This window comes from Manacus candei, unplaced genomic scaffold (assembly GCF_025592945.1).
Source record: "Manacus candei isolate 608988 ecotype Guabito, Panama unplaced genomic scaffold, ASM2559294v1 h1tg000017l, whole genome shotgun sequence".
Taxonomy (NCBI): domain Eukaryota; kingdom Metazoa; phylum Chordata; class Aves; order Passeriformes; family Pipridae; genus Manacus; species Manacus candei.
The window spans coordinates 26,765,491-26,793,482 of record NW_026138065.1 but is presented as its reverse complement, the minus strand read 5'-3'; the positions used below and the strand labels follow the sequence as shown (position 1 = coordinate 26,793,482).

General features: G+C 37.9%; 1 protein-coding gene across 4 annotated transcripts in view; it reads left to right on the top strand.

Moving 5' to 3' along the window:
* LCLAT1 (lysocardiolipin acyltransferase 1) overlaps positions 1-27,992 on the top strand; it is a 115,621-nt gene that overhangs the window by 17,189 nt on the left and 70,440 nt on the right. For 2 of the 4 annotated variants that reach the window (XM_051783593.1, XM_051783594.1), the window contains 2 exons: positions 21,929-22,097; positions 24,812-25,010. In XM_051783593.1, the coding sequence (XP_051639553.1) occupies positions 21,933-22,097; positions 24,812-25,010 (364 nt within the window). In that variant the 5' untranslated portion in view covers positions 21,929-21,932. Of the gene's footprint in view, positions 1-10,183; positions 10,203-16,825; positions 16,911-21,928; positions 22,098-24,811; positions 25,011-27,992 lie in introns of those variants that run through there. The other 2 variants (XM_051783595.1, XM_051783596.1) reach the window with 2 other exon arrangements.

Here is a 27,992-nt window from a genome sequence, read left to right as displayed (position 1 = left end):
AGTGAAGGTGGCTTAAAGATTGCTTGTAGAACAAAGGGATTAGTTCTTTTTATATAGGAGACAAAACCGGCTTGCTAATGAATGACTAATGTTGAGAAGAATATAAGCCTGAGTATTTCATGCCATAAGATAAATGTTAAGAGGGGCTAAGAATAAAATCACCATTACTGCAGGCTTTTTCCCTGCACCTTCTTATCAAGGTGTCTGATAAGACACTGTCAGACAGGATGACTGGGTGGACTACTGCTGATTCAGTTTGGCCATTTCTGTGTTTTTCCCACTGGTCGTTTCTTTCGACATCATACAAGATAAAAAAGTCTCTTAGGTCAAGACACTGTGCATATTAATTCTCCATAAATGTTGCTCTATTCAACACAAGTCAGATCTGAGTTTACAGAATGCTTTCTTTCTTCAACCTCGGCTATTTTCCAATTTTCTGAGGGCAAGCAGCCCAGCAAACAGTACTTCAGACAATTCCTCATCTTTCTCCTTTTTCCAGAATGAAAATCCAAAAATATCAGCGATGGGGGCCAAAATAACAAAGGAAAAGTGGGTGTTGTTGTCATTTCTTGCCAAGTTTTTGTAAATGTTTCTCTCCTTCCCTGTCCTAGAATAATAGCAGAACTTCCCAAAGAATCCACAAAATAAACCAGACTCTTTTCCAGCCTCTGATCTAATTCAGAGTAGATGCTACAATGAAGATGCTAAAGAACAAGTACTGTAAAGGGCATACTTTTTATCTGACTGTAGAGGTTTTGTTCCTCATCTGTTAAGGTTGCAAGAAACTCTGGGGCAACTGGCAGGTCCTTGATGATACTCAGCTGTTATTCTTGTTATTCTTGTTTCTAGGGTATCCATTCAGTTGATGCCAGTTGCTTTTCTTTTACTTGTTAGTGAGGAATCTTAACTGGGCCATGAGTGGATAGGTTCTGTAGTTTAGGGCAGACAGGAGTGAAATATTGTTAGGAAGAGCTGAAAAAACATGGGATGCAAGCTCCAGAGACTGATCCTAGGCTAGGGGTTCTCTGATCCATGCTTGCTTGTTCCTCCTCCAGCGTCAGTGATAGGATGAGAAGTAGTAGGTGGTGTGAGGGGATATGGTAGGCAATGACATCTAGGAATCAGTGTTAAGCAGACAAGAGGTGGAATTAGAAACCAAGGCTGTGCTGGCAGGATGAGTTAATACAACTGAAAGGCCACAGGCCACTGCTGAAAAACAGGATCAGAAGCTTAGACCGAAGGACAGCAAGAGGGACAGGAAGCAGGTTTTTAGAGCAATAATCAGGATGTTACCTGCAGCTACAGAATATCTGTTTGGGTTTCTTCTGTACCAAAAGTTGTGTGGCAACCATTGATGGGGTTCACCAGGTCAGTTCTTTGACTCATTGAATGCTGGTGATTGACTGCAGCTTCTGTCTCGAGTCACATGTGCTGCTGTTCTCTACAGGTTGTTCTTATTTTAATTGCAATTCTTGGGGTTACAGTGAATTCATTATTGTGAGAGTTTAAAGAGATTTCTTTTTTTTCCCCAAAGGTGTTTTTTATCAACAAGTCCTTGAACTTAAACACGTTCATACGTGTGATAGAACAACTTTTTCATCAGTGGCTTTACTGGAGGCAGTTCTGCTGCCTGGATTTGTGCATTCAAACCATATGAGATTGCTGCCTTTTGATCTGTCAGATCTACACGATTGATCTGTATAGTGCAATGACTGTGTATGAACTGTGCCATGACACAACCAAAGAGCTAATAATTGATTCCTTGAAACCATCTCCACGTGTGTAAATCACGGTGTGACTTGTGACTTCTCTAAAATGTTTTTTTTTTTGAGGATCCCAATTGTGACCATTCCTCAAAGGTTAAGTAACTATAAAGTATTTCCAGGTCAATGACTGTCAGACTAGAATTCCCAAACCAGAGGGAACAGCCACCCAAACTGAGACATAGTCTGGAATCTGAGGACTATGTCTGTGTAGGAAAAGAGCTTCTCAGTCCTTGTGCTTTTGCTTCTATTTTGATTGCTAATATAGTTTCATTTTTTATTTATTTTGGAAAGTGCAAAAGCTAGAAAATTTGATTCATTGAGTCCAGGCAATGTCTCATTGGAAGACTCCTGGAAAACCACGCTTATTCAAGACAAACACAATGTTATTTCAGTAGCAGAATCCCTTTGTGAGCCTCCTGGAAACAAATGTTTTGCATGAGGTCTCAATTTTTCTTGTTCTGAATTAATTCAGACAAATTACCCTGCAGACTATGTTTGTGGTAAACTTTTTTTGAGAAAGCCTTTTCTTGGGCCGTGTTCAGAGTCAAGACTGACTCTGAGTAATATTTAGAAGCTGGAAAGGTTGTAAGCATGTGAACAGGTAAATGTATCGATCAGAGCAGTGTGCCTCAGTCTTCTGAAGAGCTAGGAAGATCAGTGCCCTTTAGAGCTTCTGGCAGGTGTTTCCATCTGCTCTCCAAACTGTTGTGCTCTCCACTGAAAAAATGTATGTTGACCTGGAACAGCAAAGCAGCTTGCTTTTCTTTCTTTAATTAGGTGATGACTTAAGATATTTACAGAAGGAAGAGGATAATTTGCTTAAGTAAAGACAGTTGACAGTAGGGATGTTGAGGACCTCTTTCCATCTCTAGGGATCTTTTTCTGCCTTCTACATCTGAACAGTCCCAAGTTTCTGGTTTCTTTAGTGCATGAGCAAAGACAGAAGGCTGGCTCCAAGTGTCAGGGAGGGAACTAAGACATAAATCCAAATGACCTTATTGGGACTTTGACACATTTGCTTTCCAGCTGATTGAGAACATAGCCATGAGAAGAACGTGCTTGGGAATTTTCCACCTGCCCATTTGACGTAGGAGAAGAAAGAAACCATTCATTTCCTGACAGCATGTCTGAAAACTGGAAACGGAATGGTTATTTAATGTGTTTGGGTTTTGGCAATCTGATTCATAGTTTTTGAATGCTTGTAGTTGCCAGTTCTTGATGCAATACATTTTTTTATTCCATGAATAAAAAGATGCAGCAGACAAATCTTTTCAGTGTCAGAGCACACTGTGGCCTATTCTCTGTTTTGTTATCCCTCTAATAGCAGAATAAATAAAAGTATTTTGAGGTCTGTCCTCTTCCATCAAGCCTCTGGGAAAGAAAAAAGAAAGGGCAGAGGCGGGGGGGAGTGGGGAGATGGACAACTGAGCATGGAAAACTTTATGAAATTGCTCATGGGTTTCCTTTTCATGTGAAATTTCCCTGAAATTTTCCCCATGACTCATTTCCTTCTTATTCCTTTTTAAGTCCATAATTTGGGCTTTTTTTTTCTTTCTTTTTTAAAGACAAGTTGGTAACTTTTTCCTGCACAGTGTGACGTGGATTTTGCAAGGGTATATATTCAGTGTTGAAGTTTTACTCTGTCTTCTGAGTGCTTGGACATTGCAGTGTATTATCCATAGGGACAGATTCCTTCTTTTCTCTAGCTTCTCTGTACAGACCATTCACAAAGATGGGAGGCAAGGAGTACACTTCCACAGAAAACAGATATTAATCAGATCTATTGTGTGAGGGAAGAGATGGTGGGAAGTAGGATGTTTTATTTTTAACAGAAATCTGTTAATGCTTGCAAAGATCTTGTGATGGAAGAAGGTCAGTGAGGGAATTTATTATGGCTTCATAGCTTCTGGCTTGCAGTTTTCATTTCATGCTGATGTGTACTCCCTGCTGGATATAGACTTCTCTAGAACTCATTCCCTGAAATGCCGCTGGCCATCTTCTAAGTTGTGAAGGCAGCCCTTTTCTGGATTGAAAACTTGTGTAGCTAGCTACTTTTTGTTGTCCAATGTGGGAGATGCAAAAGGTTGAGAGAGTGCCAGTCTTTCATCAACCCGCAGTCGTTGCTACTCATGAATGGAATCCATAAATACTTGTGTTTACTGTGAATACTTCTAGTCTGACCAAATTCTTGGACATGCTTAAAGCTCTACAATATAACTTTTCTTACAAGGGAAAAACCCCAACTTTCCGGCTTCTTGTAGTACCTGTAAGATAGGGCTTACCTCTGTTTTAGAAATATCCACAAAAATGTGTTCCTCTAGTGCAACTGGAGTTCAGTATAGCACATGAATGCATTTGAAGCGTTGTAAACTCTTAAAGATCTTGGCAGCATTTCTTGGAATATCTGATTCCATAAAGGTTTGTATGATCAGATCACCAAACTATCTGAGTGCTCCCCGCAGTGTATTAACACCCCTCCTCTCCCTACCCCCTTCCAGGGTTCAGATAAACCATATTATTCACGAGATCTGAGTATTTTGAAAACTCATGTGAAGTCCCTAGTGAAACAAATGGAATTATTTAAATTCCAAATTATTAATTTACTGGAAAATGAAGCGTAAATACTGTAAAATTGCCTGCAGAAGTTAATTCAGTTTTGATCTACGTGTTGGTAGATCATGAACACATACTACTTCTTCTATAACTAGCTGTTTCCTTTTTTGAAATGTATAAGCAACCAAATAGAGAACCTTGAATTAGAAACATACCTATCTGCTCTGCTCATAAGCAGTGCAGTCCTCCTAATGTTGATTATTTCATGGTTTAATGTCTTCATCCTTTATGAAAAAGGAGCTTATTTTGTAGAGAAATTAAGCTGACTTCTTAGCTAGGCTCTTTTCATATCATTAATAGCATAATTTCTTCTAGTTGGATAAATTACTACATTTGAGGCAAGTTTGGTACTTTAAAGGGTGTCTTAAAAACAAACTGAAAACTGAAATCCAAAATAAGATTAAAGCAAAATAATGAAAAATATAAAACTACTCTTACCTACCCTCCCACCCCCATATAACTAGAAAAATCTGCCCTGCATTAACTTACATCTATTACCTGATAGAATCTTGCAAATACTGAGAGAAAGTGGCAATTTCCTCAGCTATAGCAATGCTGGCTTAGTTCCCCTTTCTAAAATGAAGTGAATTTTCCATCCAGGAATAAATTGATGTATTGCAGCTCACTTTTAATTCTGCATTTCCATGTGTAAAAAATAAATTCATAGCTTGCTTTGGGGTATCAGCACATCTAAGTACTGATAGATGCTGTTTTACTGTTCAACCGGATAGGAACCATGAGCAAAAGCTTTGCAATCTTCTGTTTATATTCTTGTCTCTGAATGTACAAATAGATGTAAGGAGTAGTTGTTGAGAAGTCAACTTCTCTTTAATTAGATGCATGCTCAGAAAGTCCCTTGTTAAACTAGGAAAACTCAATTTTTGGGCTTGGTCACTGTTTGCTCTTTTGAATTACATATAGTCAAATGTGGCTGTTCCTGAGCCAGGAGAAAAATTATCCACTGAACATAACTGTCATGACAAAAGGAACAAGATTTTTGGAGTCCAAGTGACACTTAAGATGTTACCACTTTGATGACTGTACTAAATAGTCCATTATTAAGGACTAGTAGAGCCTATTATAAAGTACAATATATATCTGTATATAAAGAGTGTATGGAGCAGGAGGTTGGAGTGCTTATGGCATTAGTAACATATTAGATGGGTCTGTTAGGGGGTAATGGCTTACCCTCACACCACAGAGAGTAAAGAATCTTTGTGTGTGTGTTTTATATTTGTAGCTTACTTATTTTCATTTATAATTCCTTTTGAAAATAGAACTCTGAAACTCTCACAGCAGTGCTTGTCCAGTGTGCATCTGGCCTACAGTGGTCTTTGGATACATATGATTATATGAAAATTCAGTAGTGTTTGTAGTGTGTTTTCCTTGGCTGTTCATGATATATTACTACTTCTGTCCAGTTTATCTAAATGAAGACTGATGTTTCATGGTTAGCTTGCAATTCTCTTTATAGAAGCAAAACTACTATATCAAAATATGGGCCAACGCTTAATACTGGGATATGTGAGACATCACATGCTGGTATTTTCAAACAGGGCAACCAACCATTGTTCAATAGCATTCCATGGACATTTGATTAAATGATCTAATGATATCTTACAGCTTTTAATTTTGAGGAGGACAAGCCCACGATAATGAAAATAGCACCTCAATTTAACACAGTTTTTCCAAACTGGTGACGTTAATGGAAGGATCTTCTTTTGTATGTTTAAGTCAACAGGATCAAATTGAAAGAAAACTGAAGAGGGAGCTATTTGGCAGAAGCAATTCACTGTACAAACAGGTTTTTTTCAGTCACTGAAACTTGTTATGACTCTGCATGTTTAGTCATTTCTTGTATGTAAAGAGAAAAATGGTAATTTTACTGTCACTTCTTATCCTTTTCATATGTCAGTGTTAGGGAGTCTGATGACCTGACTCTTGAACTGAACTCTAAAACAGCTTGAAAGGGCTAAACTTCATTATTTGCTGAAATTCTGTTTAGAAATCCAGGAATAGTTGCATGTTCTTTTAGTAAACCTTTTATTCCTAACAGGAAATTCCTCCAGTGCATCTTGTACATTGTTCTTCACTTCCTTTTCTCAGAAGAAGAACTTGAAAAAATATTGACTGCATAGTAATTTCCATTTGGAGGGTTCTAATGTCACAAAGATGTGAGGAGAGTGAGGCATTCCTGAGGTTAAGTGTCTCTTTTGCTTTTCCTGCTGTGATTGCAAATTTTACCTAGAAGATCTAAAATATTAACCCCCCGTAGATCAAGCCTCCAGAAAAATAAGCTGTGTGTATATTTGCTGCTTCACAGGAAGAGAAAATGAAGTTTTCTTTTGTGAAATTAGATTATAGGATGAACCTACTGAATGGAGGGAGATGGGATGCAGAATGAGGGGAATAATTCCAGTGACCTAACTTAAGGTACTTATGTAAATGCCCAAAATGAAATGAAAGAAATCCTTTGATGGATTGGTACTAGGCTTGGCAAATGCAAAATTGCATAAGGTATTTTTGATCCAGGATTTTAAAAAGTCTGTACTACTTTGCTGGTAGGAAGCAGAAGGCAGCTAATTTCTTTTCAATTTAATCTTTTCTCTAAAAGATTCAGAAAAAAAATAAACAACCAAACCCTTACTCCAAAAACACAGTATTGTGTTGTAATATACATACAAAAGAGGTGAAAGCTGACTTATAAGGCAATTCTTAAAAGTACTTTAATATCTATTTAAGCTAAAACACTTGAAGAAATGTGCTGCTTTACATAAGCAGGTCTCGCTGTGGAAGCTGCTTGTGGTTTAATGTTTCATCACAATAATGGCAGCTTATACATACTGCCAAGAGACCATTTCTTTTTCTTCTTGTGCTCAGGCCTTTCCAGTGAAATATCTTTAAGGTGAGAAAACGCATATTTAACAAAGCCTGTCACCACTGCCTATGCAGTGAGAGAGCTTTGTGTGAACTTCTTACCCCATTCCACCAAGCATAATTGCTGATGATTTTGTGGAGCAAAGTTTAATTTAAAAAAAAAGAAGAAAAAAGAAAATGGAAAAGGATAAAATAAAACTAAGTACTAGAGTTAGATCTGATTTACAAAGAGAGGTTTTAAAAAGGGCTTATGTAAATAATAAAGATTATGTGATTGTAAATACTGTGTATTTGTAGTGTTCTACAAAAAGTGTTTTGCTTTCTGCAAGGAAATCAGTGGGAATGTTCATCTGATGTTGTTAGAAAATAGGTTGGTCCATAATAAAACCTTGACACTTTGAATTTTTTTATTTTTATCCCTTAATGGTATTCCTTTCAAAGAAACAACTGCAACTTTGCCTCCACATCCTTTGGGATGGGAATATATCAAAGACCAGCACATGCTGGAACTAGTACAGGATCAGACAGGTGCTTCCAAACAGAGTTTATATGGTTATTTCATTGGTTTTGTATTACATTGCAATTTTATTGAATTGGTTATGTATTTTCTCTTTAAAAAGAGTGTTAATTTGTCATATGATTAAACTGGTGAAGGTGGGAGAGAATCTAAAAATGCTGGGTTTGGTGACTATTGCTAGCTTACCTTTTACAATGGAAATTAGCAAAGATGTCAATTTTGAGGTTTTTCCTGTTTCCAATTCTCTATAGCAAAAAAAAAAAAAACCCAAAAAAACAAATTAAAAGAAAGCTTTGATTGCATAGTAAGTATGGGTAGTAATGTCTTTATTAAAAATTGAATTTACTGTATGCATTGCCCATAAAACTTTTCTAAATATTGATGAAGAAGTTTGTTTGCATTTCTTGATATGCAGATCCAGAACAGAGGGAAAGTAAAGTCTCAAAGAGTTGTTTCATAAACATTTGTATTCAGTTTTCTTTCCTGAATACTCTGTTCTGAAGTTTGCATCAATGCATCAAAGTCACCAATCGGATTTAATTGTTCAGCAATCTTTGACATCAGTTAGTCCAATGATTGATTCTTCTTACTGGCATTATTTTAATAATATATCTGTTTGATCCCAAAAGAAGAGAGCTTTTTAAAGTTATTGTGAAAGCTTCTTTTCTTACTGTAATGGTTCAATAAAATGTTCAGCTGTGGCTGAATTGGAAAGGAAACACACGTTGTTGTAGCTTGTTGGAAAAAAATTTCAATATAATAAATCTTAGCTGTTGTTGAAAACTCTGTGCTCAGCAGGAATCCATGTTTCCTCAAGTTGTTTTCAAATTTACTCCTTACTGCATTTTGAAAACTTTTACAACCAGCTTTACCCTTCCTTCTGTGAGTTAGACAAGGATTCTTGGGAAAGATGGGCGGTGGAAAATTCAGGCTCATCTACGCCTGAGTCAGTGCATTAATCTTCTGGGTTGTAATTTGTTTCAAATTGTCTTTGTTAGAAGGCACGTTGTTTTGCCTTGTTTAAGTGGAATACAGGGCTTCCCAATAGCTCTAGGCTTCCTCTTTGACACTGTGTTCCTTTATTCCCAGCTCTGTGTTGTTTTGGTTCTTTCTGTCCTCTCTCTCAGGCTGTTAATCTGGAAAAAGAGCAGGAGCAGGTGAAAATGATTTGTATGAGAAGAAAATTTTGAATGTTAAGCAACTTTACATAAAATTAAAAATTATATGTTTTAGCCTTGAGAGAAAAATAGGCTCATTCTAAGTTATTATCTATGTTAATCCAAATATATAACTGATACTATAGCAGCCAGGGATTTTTCTCTCAGTGTATTTGTAGATACCATAATAAAAGTTGCAAACTTTTATCTTCTATTTAAGCTATGACAAATGTATTAATTATCTTTAAATTAAGCAATGTAATTCTTTGTGCATTTCTGTAGAGAGGTTTTAGGGCCAACTGCATATTAAGAGCTACCCTCATGGAAAGCCAGTGCTCTTACAGAAATTCATATCAAAGTACGTACTTACTATGTTAGTGTTAAGAGTGGAAGCACTCAGAAGTGTCCATATATGTTCCCCTGTGAAAGTTGGAGTTTTTAACTTAATAATCACAGCTAACTTTTTCAGAGGTGTTACTGCCTCAGTTGTTGTTCAAGGTGGACCTGCTGAGGGGAGAAGTCAGAACTGTGAAGGGCAGGACCTTACTTGTCACTGGGGCTCTTATTTCAGTGCCGTTGTAGAGAATTAGGTTTAACACCCAGTATGAGTTAAGACATACAGGAGTGAGAGCATCTTGATTTGGTGCCTCTACTAGAATAGGAATTCCCATGCTATTCATTCTGCCTGTGAGCTTGGAAAGCAGCATCCCTGCAAGTCGTCTTGGTTTTATACCTTTGGGAAAGATGGGAAGTTGACCCAACTGCCAGTTAATTCGTAACATTTTAGTAAAGAGTCGGAACAATTTTGCTGTCCCTTGTTTGATGAAGATTATGTTTCTACAGTTTGTCTAAATAGTTTCCATTTTTTTGTTAGTATTTACTTATGATACCATAAAGGAATGGTTTTAATAGGCTTCAAGTGAGACTGTGTCATATCAGGTCTTTGGTTCTTGTGTTGCATCATTTCCTATCACTACTCTTCCTCTTATCAAGAGCTTGTCCAGCTGTTTGCTTGATGGTCATGCTGGCAACAAAAATATCCTATACTTAGATGTTCAGCTCTGAAATAAGATAGTTGTCTCTTCCTTGCTTAGATGAAAATGTCACGTAGCTTTGGAACAAAAGAATATTTCATTGTCAGTGCTGTTATTTTAATGCTGGTGCTTCTGTGTTTAACTTTGTGTTTTTTTTTTAACTTCAGCATACCTTGCAGTCATACCAGAGGTGGACTCATTTTCTGGAGGCTGTAGTGTTTGAATGAAAAGTGTCCCAGTAAGTAAAAGCATACAGTCCTTTGGTTACTGGGAATCACACTGAGAATTTCAGCAATGTGTTTATTTTCAGAAAACACAGGGAGAGAAATCCTCAAGCTGATGAGGAAGAGAGGGGAGTGGAATGTCATAACCATCTATTTTTGACAAGTCCATGATTTATAATTTCCCCAATAAAAATATGACGTCCACAATGCCCATTGCAATGAACTCATTAAATGCATTTCAAGAGCTGTGATTGAATTTGAGAATTCTTCTACAAATGCAGCTAGAAAGATGTACGTGCTTTCTCATATATATCCTTAGTCAGTTGCCCACTTACTTCACTTATTAATGAGCATATTTTATACCTTGAAGGTAAGCTTTCTTTCTTCTGTGTCTATGATACTAGTATGCTAATCAGAAAGAACAGATTCTTTCCAGGAATTCTGTGGTTTTTTATAATCTTTTTCCTGAAAGGTCAGGGCACTTGGTAAAAGGGGAAACACATGACAGGGTGTGTTCCCACTTGGAAATAACTGAGAGAATGCTAGATCTTGGAAGAGAGGTTCTTGTAGCAAGAGAGGGGGGAAAAAAAAATCCTTAAAATGAATTGCTAGGTCATTAACTCTAAATCTTTCTGACCCTAAAGAAAAATCTAGATACAGCTGATGCTGAACATGTTTCATGACTATAGAAACTGCTCTGAGAAGACTCCCGATTTGGATATTTCTGGATAATATCTTCCTTTTTTTGGATATGATTTACCTAGTGCAAAGATTGACTCATTGCATTTCCTCTTAGAATTCGTTTTCATTGTTATTTATTTTAAGTGGAAGAGTGCATACCAATCAGTAATGTTCTTGAGACTATTTCTACCTTGTCACCTGTCTCCTTTATCTTCCACGTGACAGTTTTGGTGTAGGTCAGGGTTTTATCTTTTGGCCTCTCATTCTCTAGGTGTGAGCAGCGTAGTTTTCTGAATGATCCAAAAAATTTTTTGCTTCAGTGATCAGAGTCTTTTAAAAGTTGTTCTGCCTTTTTCTTCTTTTCCCCTATCACTTTGCAGCTTCTAAGGCACTTTCATAGCAATATTGGTGGTACTGAGTAAGAGACTGGAAGGGGTCAGTTGGTCTGTAACAATGCCCCAAGTGCGTGTTGGGAGGCTCTTTATCTTTAGTTCTTGTGAGGATTTCCTTCTTTCCTCCCTGTTCTTGTTAAGCCAGAGGATTGCTCACATGTGTAAAATCTGGTAGTCCCTGAATAGCTGTAATAGGTTATTTCCCTGACTAGGTCACTTGCTGTTCTGTAATTATTTCATGGATACTTTGTTCTTGGATTGCCTTGCATCTATGTGTATACCACAGCATGTCTGTCTGATGAATCTGCAGCTGCCAAATGTATTTGCAGCTGACTTGAAACCCATTCTTACTGTAACATTCACTTGGTCTTTGTGATGGGAAATACACCTATTAAACCACTTTTAATTATTTTTATAAGCTCCTTTCAGTTCTGGCAAATTTTATTAGAAACTGAGTTTCTGTTTCAAATGAGCTACTATTTTACATAATAAAAAGCTCAAAGTCTTGGTCTTAGATGTTGCTTTTTTCAGTTTGTCTGGCAGCTCAGTAAAGTATTGCATAAGCGCTGGCAGATAACTCCCCTGGTTGCCTCAACATTGAATTACTTTATTTAGCTGTTTATACTGGTAATTTGTTACAGGCTAAAATGACCTTGATAAATGTTCATGCAAAATATTTTGTTATTCATTTGTCAATAACGCTGGATCCTTTGCAGGTAAATGCAAAAAAATTTACAAGTAAGAATTAAATGATCACTCATATCTTTCTAGGTGTTTGAGGGGCCAAAGCCATTCAGCTTTAACAAGGAACATGAGTTGCTTTATTATACTATATTGATAAAACACTTTCTGGCTTTGAGAGCATTTAGATTTGAAGAAAAATGGCATGGGTTTTATAAAATCAGATTCAGTAGCCCTGGCACAAGAGGCACCATGTCTGCATCATCCTGCTGCTGTGCATGGGCTGAGAGTCCCTGCTGAGACACAGAGCTTTATTATCTCAAGTACAGATGAACTCAGCTCAGTTCTGCATCTTCCTGGGCAAAGCTTGAATCTACGCACAGCACCATGCAGGTGGTTTACCCTGTGAAATGCAGTGCTCTGTTAGAAATGGCTTTGAAGACCTGGATCCACTTGAAGCCCTGGGGACATCCCTTTGGAGTCCTGTCAGAGGAGAGACGCTTCCCATTGTGGCTGGTGGAAAGAAAGAGTTACAGAGCTGAAGATGGGGGTAAAGCTACACTTCTTAGCAGTGGTTTGTAATGTAACCTTAGAAATATCCAGATACGCTGGTGACTGATCCTGCTGGTGAGGTTGCCAAATGAGGTTTGAAGGCTGTTGTCTAGAACACTCTGAAAAGCACAGCAGAACTTCCTCTCTTACTGTAAGGTCTTGAAGTAGAAATTTTATTAGTTGATAGTGGGACAGTAGTTTGGCAACATGTGGTTTTTGACCATAACACTTTGGATGTTGATGTACATCAAAACATAATAGATTGAAAACAGGATTTCATGTCCGGAAATGGAGCAAATGCAAATAAACTGTTTCTGCTGCTTCCAGTGGGAATGAAACGTTTGTCAATTTTCTGCAAAACTACTGTATTTTTCTTCTTTTGCTTCAGAGCCTCCCAGGTAACTGATCTATTGTTTCTTCTGTGCTTACCTTGGAAAGCAGCCAGGCTGTAAGCCCAACGTGTAGAAAACTACAATTTATGTGGCTTTTAAAGTTGTTATAAACTTGTGATACTTGCTGACGTGTAAGTATGCCTCAGTGCTGTGTACTGACATAAAGGCAGCCCTGCAAAATTTCAAGTTCTCAAATGGAATTTTCCAATTAAATGGCTAGGACATTTTTAATGTTATTTGCAAATGGTTTTTTTCTTTGATATTTGTTTTGGAAATGCGTTTCAAAAAGCCTGAGGCAGTTGCACAGGCTCAGAGGCTTGGCTGAGTTATATGCCATTGATAATAGCAATTTATCTTTATTATTATTAAAAATATAGTAACACAAATTTGTCTGTGGACAGTGTTCTCCATTTCTCATCTAAGTGCTGTTGAACCAGAATTACTTACATGGTAGGGAAATGAAGATAAGTGTCTAGTCTTTCTTTTCAGCCTTTTACCAGTTCTGAGAGTAGATAAAATTCATAATCTGATCTTGCAACTGATTCTAGGTGGAGACTCACTGGCTTCAGTAAGTTTGCTGTTGGGGACCTGCTGAACTTTTATAGCATGTAACATGCTACTGGGAAAAGGTATAAACCAGTTTAAAAATCACTGTTGCCCTACAGGTGGTGCCTGTCATAGTATAAAAGAAAAAGGCTGTGTTGGTTAAAAAAACCCCAACTATGCTGTAGTATTACCCAGAATCAAATTCATTTGTACCACACATTATAACTGGAAAAGCATGAAATGTTTGGGTTAACATAATCTGTTCTAGAAATGAGAGAGCTCTTTGGTCACAAATACAAAGGTTTCAGTGAAACTTTTTCCAGGTTGAGTAGCTTGCTTAGGGCTTCTGGAAGTCTGCTTTTGCATTACCCCTCTGTATTTTCATAATTGCACTCTTCGAATATTGTGAGTCAGCATAAGCTTTCTGTCATACCGTTAGTGATGTTCAGTGGTTTTCATAGCATGTTGAACAGGCTGTATGAGTGTTGTTCATACACCGCTCCTGCATTTCTTTTGAATTAAGTTGATGACAAAATTCTGTCAAGGTGAGGGTAGAAAAGCCATTAGAAGTTTCATGGATTTGTCCTTCCCTGAGTGTGATTTTGGTTTAATGCCAGTGGCAGAGATTTAAAGATACTCCACTGAACACTACTAGTTTTGTATTTGAGTAACTGTTCTTCAACATTGGAGTCCTTTATTTGTGTTCCCCAGCTGAGGATTTTATTGTGAAATAGGTCCTTCTGAAGTTATAAGTGCCACCCCTCCCTATGAAGAATAGCTCTGAACTAAAGTGTTGGGGTGCTCTTATGCAGGGAAAAAAAAAAATTGATTTATTGGTTTGTTTGTAACATCTCGAATTACAAAGTGGAACATTTTATCTGTTTTTCATAATTTTCACTTGGATTTCTTATCCATCAGTGTTGGTCAGCTTTTTGATTTGCTGTAGACTTTGAAAACCAGGGGATTTAGATTTGCCAGCTGTTGATCGCATGTAACTTTTTTGAAAAATAGACTGGGCCTGGAGCTGACCTGCTGGTTTTACATGAAGTATCTAATAACCCCCCCCAAACTGACCACTGTTCCATGTTTGTTGCAAAACTTTGGAGGTTTTTTTGTTTCTTTTGTTTAAAGGAAGGATGGGGGAAGCTGTTCTTTGTCTGCCAAACCTATTTCTGATGACTTATCAACCAGGGCATTCTTTTTATATTGGTTGCTGTTCAGTACAGGCTTGTGAGGTCTCAGTAACTTGATGGATACTGCAGAGAACAACTGTATGCATGGAAAGGTCTGAAGAATTAATTCAAAATTATTTGTGTCTGTGCAATAGGCATAATAAAAAAGTGAGATAGCTTTTGCTAGGAAAAGCTCTTGTGCAGTTCTTCCTACAGCAGCTCAAACTTGTCAATTCATCTAAATTTTCTGATTATAGTAAGGAACAGAAGCAAGCTACTTCATAAATCATTGGAGTTTTTTTCAGGAAGCAGCTGTAGCTATTACATGACACCATCTTACAAATGATTTCAAATACCTTAGCTCGTGCTCTCATTCTGGCTTTATTGGTGTAATGGTTGTCTGGAGCAACAGTGGAAAGAGTACAGGTAAACGAGGGTGAAAAAGCATCAGACTGATTTGATGTTTGTACCCTGACTGAATTACCCGCTTACAGTACCTAAAGGCTGTACTGCAAAGGATCTCGGCCAGGGTTTTTGCATTTGGAAAGACACAATTACTTGGAAGAGCAAATTCAATATTCTGTTAAATTTTTTATTGAATTATAATAGTCAGATTAAGTCTTGGCAAATAAAAGAGAAAATAAGTTGTAAAATGCAGCAGTAATCATATTTTATTGGTAATATTTACGGAAATTGCTCATTAAGTATTGTACTTTTTATTTTGGGCATGTGTAAGCTAATATCTGCTATACTGTTAGACAGGGTCAGGGGTGTGGTTTGTGATGATTATTACCTCTTGTTGCCCTATCCTGTATTGTTTTATGATACGTGAATCTTTTAAGGTTTTTAAATGCAAGAACTGAATAAAAAGGAAGTGGTTTTAATGGTCAAGTGACTGTTTCTTCTCATTTTTTTTTTCTCTGATAGTGATTTGTGCCATATTTGTATGTTCCTTAAAATACTGAAGTGCCCAAGAAAAGGATCCAGAAGTAAAATGTAGTTCATAGAGAGGTCTGTTGAGATGGATGGAGCTTCTTGTCCGTATCGCGTGGGCTACTGATTAGAGTGGATATCTCTGCAATTAATAATTTAACTTTCTTCTGTCATTGCTTCCCCTATAACCTCTGCTATTTCTGCAGTTCTTTTAACTGAGGCACAAGTGAGAAGAGATGGGGTAAGTTTTAGATCTGGAAACACAATGGAGTCAGCCTACAAAAGCTTGCTGTGAACAAATTTCATTTTAAATATGGTACTACATAGAAGCTAGTTTCTTGCTCTGAGTGCGAGAATGGATAAAAATTTCCTTTTAAATGCTGATATGGAAGAACAGCATAAAATGCTCAAATAGAAAAGTGTGATTTTGTTGAACTTTAGATGTTCTGTCTGGATGGGTCATTTCCACTGAAATTTTGTCTGCCTGGCTGATGTTTTGTCACTTGACCACTGCTCACTTGTTGCTGAGACCCCTTCTTATTTGCCTCACAAGCTGGGAAGGGCTGTCCTTCCGCCTGCTCACTCTCCTGTCTAGATGATTTTGCTTAGGAACCTTAAAAACAGTGAACAAGTAAAAGTTTGAGTTATTGATTTGATGGCTTGTTTAATAGACAACTGGAAAGTTGGCAGGTTTTGTTCCCCTCTTGCCTACCTCCTTGAAGTTCAATTCACTTCACCCTGATCAAAGGTTTTAAAAATTGTGTCTTATGATTTGGGAATTATGTTTCAGAATGCAAAGTTGAATATGGGAGCTGGACTTTCCAGCTCACCTCTTTCATTTACCGTGCTTAGAAGAAATGCAGAAGAAAGTGAAGTCAGTTTGTAGTTAACTGGTTGCTTTCTTTGCAGAACTGTCAGGGAAAAGTCATAATTGTTTATCTGTGTGAGTTTCTACTTGATTTTAATTGAAGATAACATTTACCTTTTCCATTGGTATTTGACTGAAAGAAGCATTAAATCCAGTGCATAGAAGTCCCCATTCAGTTTTTGAAGGCTAATGAACAGTTGTATTGCCTGTGCTGATTGAATGGAAACATGCTGACCAGTAATAATACACTGTTGTTTTATTGGCACTGAAGAGCATTTCTTATCTTTTCAGTGGTATAATAAAACCTGATTTGCTCACTTCACAGTACTAAGCCTTTAAAAATCTCTCCAGTTATCAGGCAGCTGGCTCTGTTTGTCAGGTCGTATTGCTTAATGCCATGCTGAGGTTAAAATCTTGTTTTACATTGAACCTGGAAGACAAATTAACCCATTTGTACAAGAACTTTGAATTAGCCAGGAGCTGTTAAGGAAACGTGAATCCTGTGGTGAGTCCTGACTCTTCTGAAATTTCTAGACCTTTAAGTTTAGAACTTTTTTGTTTCTCAGCAGATAAACTTATTTTGCATCCTTTGCCCGCTTACAAGCCGTAGAAGCAGTTGTGAAAAAAAAGTTTTGATGTAGAGAGCAGGCTGTTTAAAACCTTTTGAAATCATCATCACAAAAAGCTGTGGTTTGTCTGTCCTTCCAGCTATACTTTCAATAAAAGTATTTAGATGTTAAGCAAAACAAGCCAAAATCGAATCACAGGAAGGTGCATTTGCTTTATGTTACTATGCAAACATTTTGTTTGTATAGAATATTGAAATAATTTTAAGTAAATAGTCTAATAAATATGAAGTTTACAAAAACTGTTTGGGAAAGTAATTTGTCCCCTTGTAGCCAAGAATTTTTAAAATTAACTGAAATAGACAGCAAAAATTGTATTTTAAGAATTATTGTTTCTAGTTACCTGGAGACAGAGCATGTTTTCCTTCTGCTATGGCAACGAGAACATGTGAAGTACAGTACCCCAATAACTTGGAGTTCTGCCATGAAATAGATGAAGAGCTACAAGCCCAGTATGAGGGTGCTGTCTTTCTCACTGTTTGCAGCTTTCAGTCTGAATTGTAAAATAATTTTGAGTGTTTCTCCTGAGCTCTGACCCACACAGCAAATGGAAAGCGGCTTTAAAGATACACAGAGGCCATCATACATGCTAAATCCAGTGTTGAGAGTGATTGCTGGATTAGAAAGAGATAGTTGCCAGCAACAGTAACAGAATACTTCTGTACTTAAAAAATGCTTGGATTCGTTCAGACTTCCTGTTGAATCCTTTAATTCATTTCTTGGGTGTCTCATCTCTGACATGAGTCAGCTCCAATTTTCTTTGTTTTGAGATTTTTCACATTTGTTTTAGATCATTTTACAAGTCCTCATTAAGTAGTCCTTCTTCTTTGAGATTATTTGGCTGGTTTTTAATCATGTTTTGAAGTTGCAGGCATGTATTTTGCATTGATTTGTAGCTATTACTTCTCTTGTTGAATGCAGATGTTAGATTTGGGATGGCTGACATATCTTAGAGGCAGTTTGTTTCTAAGGTATTTAAGGGGCTGAGGGATGCTAAAGGATGATAATAGAGTCAGTTCCCTCTTATCTCTAGTGGTAGGTTTCTGGAATGGTAAACTGGGTGCAACAGCCCTTGCAGTGCCAACACAAGTTGACAGGGGTGTCAGAGCATGGCCTGGCCTAGCAGGACCCGACAGCTGAGCCCACTTGCCAAGTCTGCAGTCCTCAGCACCACAGCTTCCCATTCCGGGAGGGCCCCTTGGAGCCTGCTGCTCTTCACCTGCCCAAACAAGCTGGTATTGCAGGGGGATGGAATGGGGGAATCCATGGGAGGGGTATTGTAGCATTGGGATGAGAGGTGTGGGATGCAGAGCTGGGAGAAGGGTTGCTGTTGGGAAGAGGAGAAGGCAGGGGAGGGTTTGTTAGGCAGGTTGCGGCGCTGCATGAACATGACTGTACTGCTTCAGAGATGGGGCAATTCCCAAACTGTACTGAAGCTTTGGTAGGACACCAAGTTGTAACTAACTATTTTGTCTGCCCAGAGCTGGCTCTGCAGAGTTTACAAACTCGTGCATTGTACTCACAGCCAAGAAGCTGCTTTGTCTCTGTGCACCATTTAAATTAGAGAGTGCACAAGGTTTCAGCAGTGCACCTGGTCTGGTGGGTGTGTCAAATCCATCCTGGGGCTTCAGCCTCCTCTCTGCCCTCCCTGTGCAGAACAACTCTTCTGCTGGCCAGCCCAGGACATGTGATCTTGGCAACAAACATGCCCAGCAGCACCTTGGGTAATGACTGTCCATTCTCGACTGTTGGCTAAAATGAGAGTATATGTAAATGTTTCTCAACTGACTTGTGTAGGCAGATGTATTTTAAATCATGTAAACTATTGTCCAGGCTGTAACTCCAGCATGTGAACCCACAAATGAAAACAAATGAGTTGAGTGTATTAACAATTTGACCTTTTTACTAAAATGAGCTTGCTCTACTGTTTTCAGAAAGCCAGCTGGATGGTTACTCTCTGCTGTAAGTTCTTCACATTGTCACAGGCTTCTCAGCTCGCAGTTTTGCTCAAATTCATTCAGAGGGAGTTGTTTTTCATACCTCTTAGCATGGTAGGTGCTTTATTATATGGTAGAGGTAATTCAGAGGCAAAGTCTACCCATTATTCTAGATAAATGCATATGTGCATGTGTAAAGATCTATAATGTATTATATAGAAGCAATAAGTGAAATGTGGTATGTATCACACTAAAAATTTGGCTTCAAGAGTGATAAATGGCATCAATTGAAAACACACATGGTATCTTTTGTGTCTAGAAATAAACACCACAGTGTTCTGCCTGCTGGAATGCAGTATAACTCACATATGTATATACTGTAATGATAAAGAAAGTACTGCTGGAGTGCTGGTTCAAGAAGAGAAAATTCAGAACTTCATCAGGTCTTTTCCATAGCTCAGATACCTTCATCTAAAACAAACAAAAAAAGTATTTACGAGAGAGTCTTTCACATAAAATAAAAAAAACAATAATCTTCCTTAACTCTTGTGCTGTGTGCAATACTTTGAGGTAAGGACTAGTGTAAACTGTGAAAAGGACAGCCTGTAAATAAATGGCCCACATTGCTTTCCTAGGAGTCTAGAAGGATGGCAGAGCGACGTCTCATTAGCTCTGTGGTTACCTGTGTGCAGTACTCAGGTATTTGGGACTGCAGCGTCAGCTCCGTGTTGCCCGCAGCCTGTCGGAGCCGGGGTGTCTGCCTAGGGAAGGTCATTGCATCTGACCCATGACCAAAGGCTCTGAGCAGCCTCACAGAGGACCAGAGTAGGTGGCTAAAGCTTAAAAAACTCTTGTTCTCTGTCTACTAGTGGTCTTTCATAGAATCATAGAGTATCCTGAGTTGGAAGGGACCCATCGGGGTCATAGAGTCCAACTCCTGGCCCTGCACGGGACACTCCAAGAATCACACCAGGTGCCTGAGAGCACTGTGCCTACATGTTTCCAGTTGTTTTCCAGTGTGTTCCTCAAAAAATGTTGATTAGGTCAAGCACACCGAATTTTAAACCTCTCTGCTGCCTTTTGCAGTAGGTCTCAAATCTTGATGTCAGGAGAAGGCTTTTTCTTCTGGTCTTGCTGCAACTAATGTTTGGGGGTTCTATTCACTTTCTCTTGTTTCTGTTTTTCTTTGGGTTTGTGTTTTGGGGTTTTTTTGTCGTCTTCTGCCTTTATTTTGAACTTTCCCCTCAGAGGTTTGCAATAACAAATACAAGAAGGCAGTTGGAACGTTGTTACTTCAGTGCGTTGCTCTTCAAGCCTTGATGTGTCAGAATTGGTCCTGCTTGTGCATATGTGTAGACATCTGGTTATTTAGTTCCTACTTTTGGTAGAAAAGCGAGGGCTCTGTACTCCAGGATGTAAATAATATGCATTTGTTTGAATTCAAATTTCATTGTGTTAAAATCTTTCTGATATAGCTATCAGCAAACATTTGTATTTAATGTTACTTGTTTTACTATGCTGCAAAAGTCGAGTTAAATACAGCTTCCTGTATCCTTCTTGCATTAACAAATTTGCATGACCTCTTCTCTCGGCCTTTCTCCAAATACCTTACAGTTTAGGAAATTGTTTAAACCTAAAAGTATCTCAAGATAGAGCTACTTTCTTGTTACTTGTGAACATGAAGTAGCAGAAGCGAGCTCGTGTGCTAGCAACACTAGTGTTGCCATTTCTTGTCTTTCAAATACTTTACTGTGCAAACAGTATTGCTACAGACATTGTACAACACCATGCTTGAGATGAATCATGTATGTTACAGTACATGAGGCTTAATGGATTACTTTTCCATTGCTCATTTTAAAATTCAAACCACCAGCTTCCTGTTTTTCTTGTCCTGAAGTCCTGTCTAACTGAGCTCTTATAATTTCTAAAATAGCCTGTCAAAAAAGGAATTCAGTAAAGTGACTAAAAAGTGACTTCTACTTAACCTTTGATTTTATAAACAATTGGCTGAGTCCTAAATAGATGAAAACAGTCTATTTTTGGGCCCTAATTTAGAGAATTGATATTTCCACATTTGCTTTGTCATAGCTGGTAGTAGTTGCTAAATTGTGAAAGCTTGTAGCTATTACAAATGCTTGGAGGATTGCTGAGTGTTCTACCGTAATGCATTAAGAAGCTCAGTGTACTGTACATTTCAATTTATAATAAGGGATGTAGCTGATAGCACAGACACTGAAATATTTCAAGTCTAGACTACTGCCTTGAAAACCAAAGGCTGTTGGCTTTTTGGTGCAGTTAAGTTGGAAAATAACTGATAAGGACAGTTGAAGTACGTCAGACTTCAAAAAGTGATGAGTTCTCTAAGGCAGGGTGGATTGGGAGGCTTCAGCCACTGCTTGCCTGCCCTGTTGGGATGGAAAGGGAACTGGCATTTGAAATGGCTGGTCATGCTCATCAGGCTTGAGTGGTTTGTGATGGAGGTCACACGTAGACCCTTGTTAGGTGGGGAAGATGACTTTCTGCAACCCTGTGTTTAGCAAAGTTTCCTGTCTGCAGAAAATGGTAACATTAGTGCTTCACCAATGACAAAGATAATGGCTGAAAAGTTTAATGTAGCTGGTGTTCTCTTATATAGCTCTTTTGTACCTTTGGATAATAAAAATAGCTTGCTGAGAATTTTTGAGTGTAACTGCATATTGTAATAAGTGGAGGAAATTATGATGTAGCCGATACTTTTATGGCCCCTTTAATATCCCAATTCACCTTACAAATCACTGTGTTTATGAAGTCCTTTTCTTGCTGCTGCCTGTGAAGTAGAACGTTTTGATTGTGTTTACTGTCATCATGTGTTGTTAGCTGTGGAAAAAAGGGGGAATATTACCTCAAACTGGGCTTACAGACTTGAAGAATTATATAATTTCAGTTTGTCTCTCTAACATAATGCCAACTTTCTTTTTCAGAGCCATGGTGTCATGGAAAGGGATATACTTTGTACTTGCACTATTCTTGGGAAGTTTCTTTGGGAGTATATTCATGCTCGGTCCTTTTCTACCTTTGATGTTCATCTCACCGGCCTGGTATCGCTGGATCACCGACTGCATCGTGGCCACTTGGTTCACACTCCCAGTGGTAAGTTGCAGTTTGAGCCAAGTTTCGGGCAATTGTCTGTAATCCCACAATTTAATTTGCCCACTAACACTTTTGATTTTATTTTTTTTTTAAGTTATTTATGCTTTTGTCGAAATGGGCCCTAACACACTTACTATCTGTGGAAACTTGGGTTTTAGCTCAAAGTTGCAAACTGTGTGCCTGTTTACAGTCCCTCTCTTCTTCCACAGTTTAATTTATATGTAACCTAATGCTGTGTCTTAATTTTATGCTTGAAAAGGCCTTTTTGTGACATCTTCATCCAGTGTCACTCAGATGCAGAGAAGAGTAGGTGAAATACTAGTAAACAGAAGAATTTTTATTTTTTTTTTAATTGCAAACTTCCTAAGTGAGTTGTCTTGTAAACTCTTTCTTTGGACTTTACTCCAATTATCTCATTAGGAAAATTATCCACTGTTTTGTACACTGTTGCCAACCTTCCCATTCTGTTACTTAATCCTCTTAGAATTTAGTCCTTGTAGTTGAATTAGAGGTAAATGATTTCAACTGAAAAAGAAGAGCTTCACCTTTATCAACTTTATAACTATATGAGTTTGGAAATCAATAACAAAGCTTTTCCCTGAATTGTTCCAGAGGAAAGATGGTATGAATAGGAGAGTGTCCTTCTTCATCTGTTCTCTAAAAGCTAAGGGATTTTTTTCCTCTAGACCACTGAAGATTTGTTTCACTTTCTGAAGTAAAATGCCATATTGGTATGCAGAAGTATGTATCTTCTGGCGTAAAAGAAGTTTAATCTTTATTACATATCAGAAAAGGAGTCTCAAAAAGATTTTACACCCAATCTTTTTGAGGCTCTGACCTTGTCTGCTTTAGTTTTCTGTCCTTACACTTACTCCATTCTTAGTCAGGAAAAGCAGGTTTTTGGTTTGTGTCTCCAAACAATAAAGTGCTGTTGTACCAGTTGGACTCCAGCAGGGAAACTTTGACCCTGACCTCTGTGATGTAAGAAATTTCCACCTTCCTCACTCTGCTATCACATTTTATTTCCTTTCTAGGAGAGTCAGCAGGATGGGACAGTGAGGTGGGTGTTAACTGTTTCAGTTTAGTTTGGCTTATATTAGGGTTAGAGTATGTAGAACGAGGCACCCACTCATTATTATGTTTAACTAGATGTTAAATATGTAATATGATTCTTATTAAACTACCCAAAAAAGGCTACTTTTTTTCTTTCTGAAAAGCAGATATCTTTGCCATTTGGAGCTATGCTGCCTGTACCACTCTTGGAGGGGCCCATAGTTACTCTTGATAGCAACACCTTTTCTGGAATTATAATGAGCTGACTTATTAATAGTATTAATACTTGGCAAATATAATGCTTTTCATTCTAAGATCTCAAGCCATTTGCAATTGTGAGAATGTCATTCTAGTTCTACAGGTGACTTAACCTGGGAAACTTGTGTTCTTTGGCACGGAGTTGGCAGAAATATGAACAGAACAGAGAGTTGGTTTACTTTATAGAGCTCTGTTTAAATCCCCAGTCTTTGTTCTTTTTCTATACTTTTTTAGAGGAAGAATGGGGAAGATAAGGTAAGGAGGTAATTTGAAGTGCTTTTTATGTTAGGGCCAAAGGGTAAGTTTGTTCCTCCATATGTCCAATTGTGTTTTGCTGGTTTCTTTTTCTGTGCTAACTGGGTTGGACAGTGTCCTGCCAGTGACCCTGACCTTAGGGGACTCAAGTCAAACCTCTAGGTAATGTCTGTTGTCTGCATCTGTTTCTTGGGATTTTGTACCTTTGCACTGTGTTTCCACTAGGCATTAAAAGGTTGCAGGTTCAGTCATCCCTATTTTTTAATTCTTTGCCTAGTCCTGGTCTTTTACTGTAACCAACCAGCACTCCCCCACATACTTCCCTGCATGATTTGGGAATGGTCATGGGTCAGAAACCATTTTCAGTAGGCAATTTGGTATGGTGTGGATGTGGCCAGAGAATGCTGTTGGGCTTCACAGTTGTACTTACTACAACTAATCTGGTTATGTGCTTATGGTCTGACTGTCCAGGTTATGAAACCAGGCCCTGTTAAACTAACTGTGTAGCTCTTGCCTACTCTTTCCCTCTGATAAACCACTGACCTATGCTTTATAACTTGACTCTTCACAGCCATATACAGCAGGTAAAGCAAGAAACATGCTTTTTACATGACCTTCTGGCATCACTGGCTGTTTAGGCAAAATGGAGACAGCTGTTTGCCCAGGCTCATGTCTGTGTCCTTCCAAGTTTGAGGCTTATTCTGTGCTTTGGGAGTTAAACATGTTGACCATTTGGTCCCAAGCAGAAAGCAAGGCAGCTTCTGATGCCTTCCCAACCCTGACAATATTGAGCAATAGATTATTTGTGCAGCCAGTCTCTCCTTAGATTACCTGGCAAGTTATAATCCATACTGACTCACTTATATTCTTATGTGATAGTATTCTTGGAAAAACAGGGAACGGTAAGTTCAGTGCAGTGATTGTAGTGGAGTGCTTTTTAAGAAGTGCTGTTTAATCGTTGTTTCCTCTTCCATTAAACAGCTATTACTGCGGGAAAGCTGGCTGCTTTATTAGAAAACAGAAGTTTGTTTACCAGTGGTGATAGGAGTGAATAAGTGAAATGATACAATTCAAATTAATTTGTATTGCTAATGGGCTGATGCTTTTCTTCTGTGAGTAGAGCCCTAACACGGAGATTATATTTCTAGGCCTTACTGGAAATGGTGTTTGGTGCCAAGGTGGTTGTCACTGGAGACGGATTTGTTCCTGGAGAAAGGAGTGTCATTATCATGAACCATCGCACACGAATGGACTGGATGTTCCTGTGGAACTGCCTGCTGCGATACAGCTACCTCAGACTCGAAAAAATCTGTCTCAAATCCAGTCTCAAAAGCATTCCGGGATTTGGTATGTCACTAAACCCTTTAATTTGAAAGGAAAATATGTTTCAATGATGCCCAACACTGTTCATAACCTGTTAAATGGCGTAGGTTTAAATTCTGTTTCAGTATTTTAAAACACACTTGTGTAAAATATGTGGCATGTTGAGCGATTAAAACTTAAATCTCCAGAGGACGCTTGGACTACATGCTTAGGCTTTTCTTTTTTAAGATACTACATGTGCTTCTGTTGTTGCTTGTAGGTAAAAATATTTCTGCTTTAAGTACTGAAAGCATTTTTCAAAATTATGAAGAATTATTTACCAGTTCTTTCAAAGTCTCTTTCAACGCTGTGTTTTTTGTGCTATTTCACCCCACGCTGCACATGCTCTCATCAAGCTTCTTTCTTCATTATCCAGCGTATACTATTGTGAAGATGAACAAAAAAAGCTCTGTAGGCAATTGCAAAGTTGCTGGTTGATTTTAATAACTAGTTTTAAATTGAACTTGGCTATGCAAAATATGCTGTACAGGATATGAAATAATCAGGACTTACAGTGATGCAGGCTGGTAACAGGTCTGAGTTGCACGTACTCAGAGAAAGCGTTTCAGATAGGCCAAAGACTGTCGTGCAAATGGTTTCTGAATAAATAGGCAGACTTATCTGAAATAAAAACATCTCTGCATTTTATTTATCTCTTAGATTTATTTGCTGTTTTATACAAAACTAGCTTGGGCAGGATATGCGTCAACTTTATGATGCTGAAAGAGTAACCTTATTTATGGTTCCCTTTTGTCAGGCCATTTATCTGAACAAATAATTTTGGCAGGATTCCATACTGAGGAGCTCTCATACTGTTGCAAGGTATTGCATTCACTTGCTGGGCCTTTAGTAAGAACTGCAACTAGGTAATGTTTTTTTTTTTTTTTCTTCCCTAGTGGTCACACATTAAGGTCAATTTTGCTTGACAAAAGATATCTCTCTTAACGTGACAGGAAATGAGAAAATACATATTTAGATAAATGTTTTATCTTTGTAACACGTTTTGAAATCTTGGAATCAGCTGAGTTTGCAACTTTTTAAAGCAATAATGGAAGATGAAGTCAGTAGTATAGTACAGAAGATTGTAGATTTGCCTCTTCAAAAGCAGCATATATTTTGTTATTAACAAAACATTTGTATGTATGCTTGTTGATGCCTTTAATAAAATTGGAAGGTTAGCTCCAATAGCCTGGATGCTAAGTTATACTTGGCAAAATTTGATTCCTGAAAGAGTATTAGGAGTTTTTAGAGGCTGATTTTTTTTTTTTAATTTGTTTTCAAATTCCATTCTCAGTTCTCTGCATACACTGAGCACATCTAATACATTTGATGAGTAGGCTCAGGCAGATGGATCTGTGGCAGGTCAATATTAGCAGACCATCATGCCCTCTTTGTTCATGATGTAGTAGCTTAAGCCACTAACAAAATTCTGAACTCATACTGTGCTTTGTGGGCTGTGATGTAGAGGTGGCACAGGCAGACATTTACTCCTGTTGTTTGCATTACAGGATGAAAATTTCTGGTCATAAAGTAGAGTGGATGTCTGGATCTGTAGTGCTATAACCCACTACTTCTAATGCCAGATCCCCAAGCGCTCTCTGCAGTAGACAGGCTTTGAGGACTTTGGTTGTAATGTTGTGAATTATAACTTATTTTTCAGTACACTGTTAATGTTCAGTACACAGGAAGGGAATTCAGCTAAACTTAACGTCCTTCACTCAAGCCATGATTTGATGCTCTAAAATTATGAAAGATAAGCTTCTGTTTTATCATAGTGTATCTAAAAGGAGGACTTAGAAATACATGTCTCTGTGTTCAGTCAGGTTGTTTTGAGTGGCAGTTCCTTGCAAAAATAAAAGTATTCTGTACAGCCACATAATTAGGGGACCATTGCAAAGTGAGACTCTTGGATTAACTGAAGATTGATGGAAAAAGATGAATCTGTAAAGTTTGTTGGGGCTGTATCACTGCAGAAAATGGTGTCTAAAGAGGACAACCCTGAATCTCAGTAGTAACAGTAGAATTTCTCTTACTTACCACTCTCAACTCTGCTGTGTTATTTGATACACCTTTAATAAGTGTTTGTCAGGTTTTGGGTTGGGTTTTTAGATTGCGTCCTGTGGTTTTTACCTAGAAGTTTTATTTTATGAGCTTGTAAAAGCGAGAAGATCACTTGGAAATCAACCAGACAGTTTCAGTGCACTGCATGTGTAATCAATACTTTTAGATGTTGATCATTTAAGACATAATATCAGTGGAAATTCGACCAGCTATTTTCATCATGTCTTTCAGTTTTATCTTTTCATGTATTTGTATGGATTAGTTATACATAGCTAAAAGTATAGGATTAGGAAACTTTGATACATTGGCTAAACATAAATTTTAATAAATCATAACCTAACGGTAATTTTGCTTGAGAAATATTTGAGTGAATATACTGCATTGCTTTCAGTGCATTTGTTTCTGATCTTTCAAAGGCTTTTTAAAAGAATTTAGTTTAAAATTGTGTATAAGATAAGGTTTATATTGCAAGCCTTCTGTTTCCATGTTTCTGAAAACCTTGACAGTATTCAGCATAGCACGTTTGTTATTGTAAGTAGTTTCCCATTTGGGGTGTAAAAATAGGTCTGTGAGAGGTTAGGATCCTTCAAGTGGCATATAAGGTACGTGAAGGGCAAAGCTGGTAATGGAAATAGATCCAGAGTTCTTGTTGCCCCCTTTGTGGGTTAAAAGTTTAAAGGTATCAGATTTAATGAGTCTGTATTACAAGGAGGCAGTTATTTTCTAGTTAATTATAATTAAAATCAGAGGATTCAGTATTTCAAGGAGACACATTGAGTCATTTATCCAGTTCTTAAGTCTTCGCATTCCAGTGTATGAAAAAAAACTTAAAACTGATTAAAGGTGAGGTTTAAAAAAAGAAGGCCAAAGAAAAACAGATGGTCTGTTCTTCCTGGAACCGCAGCT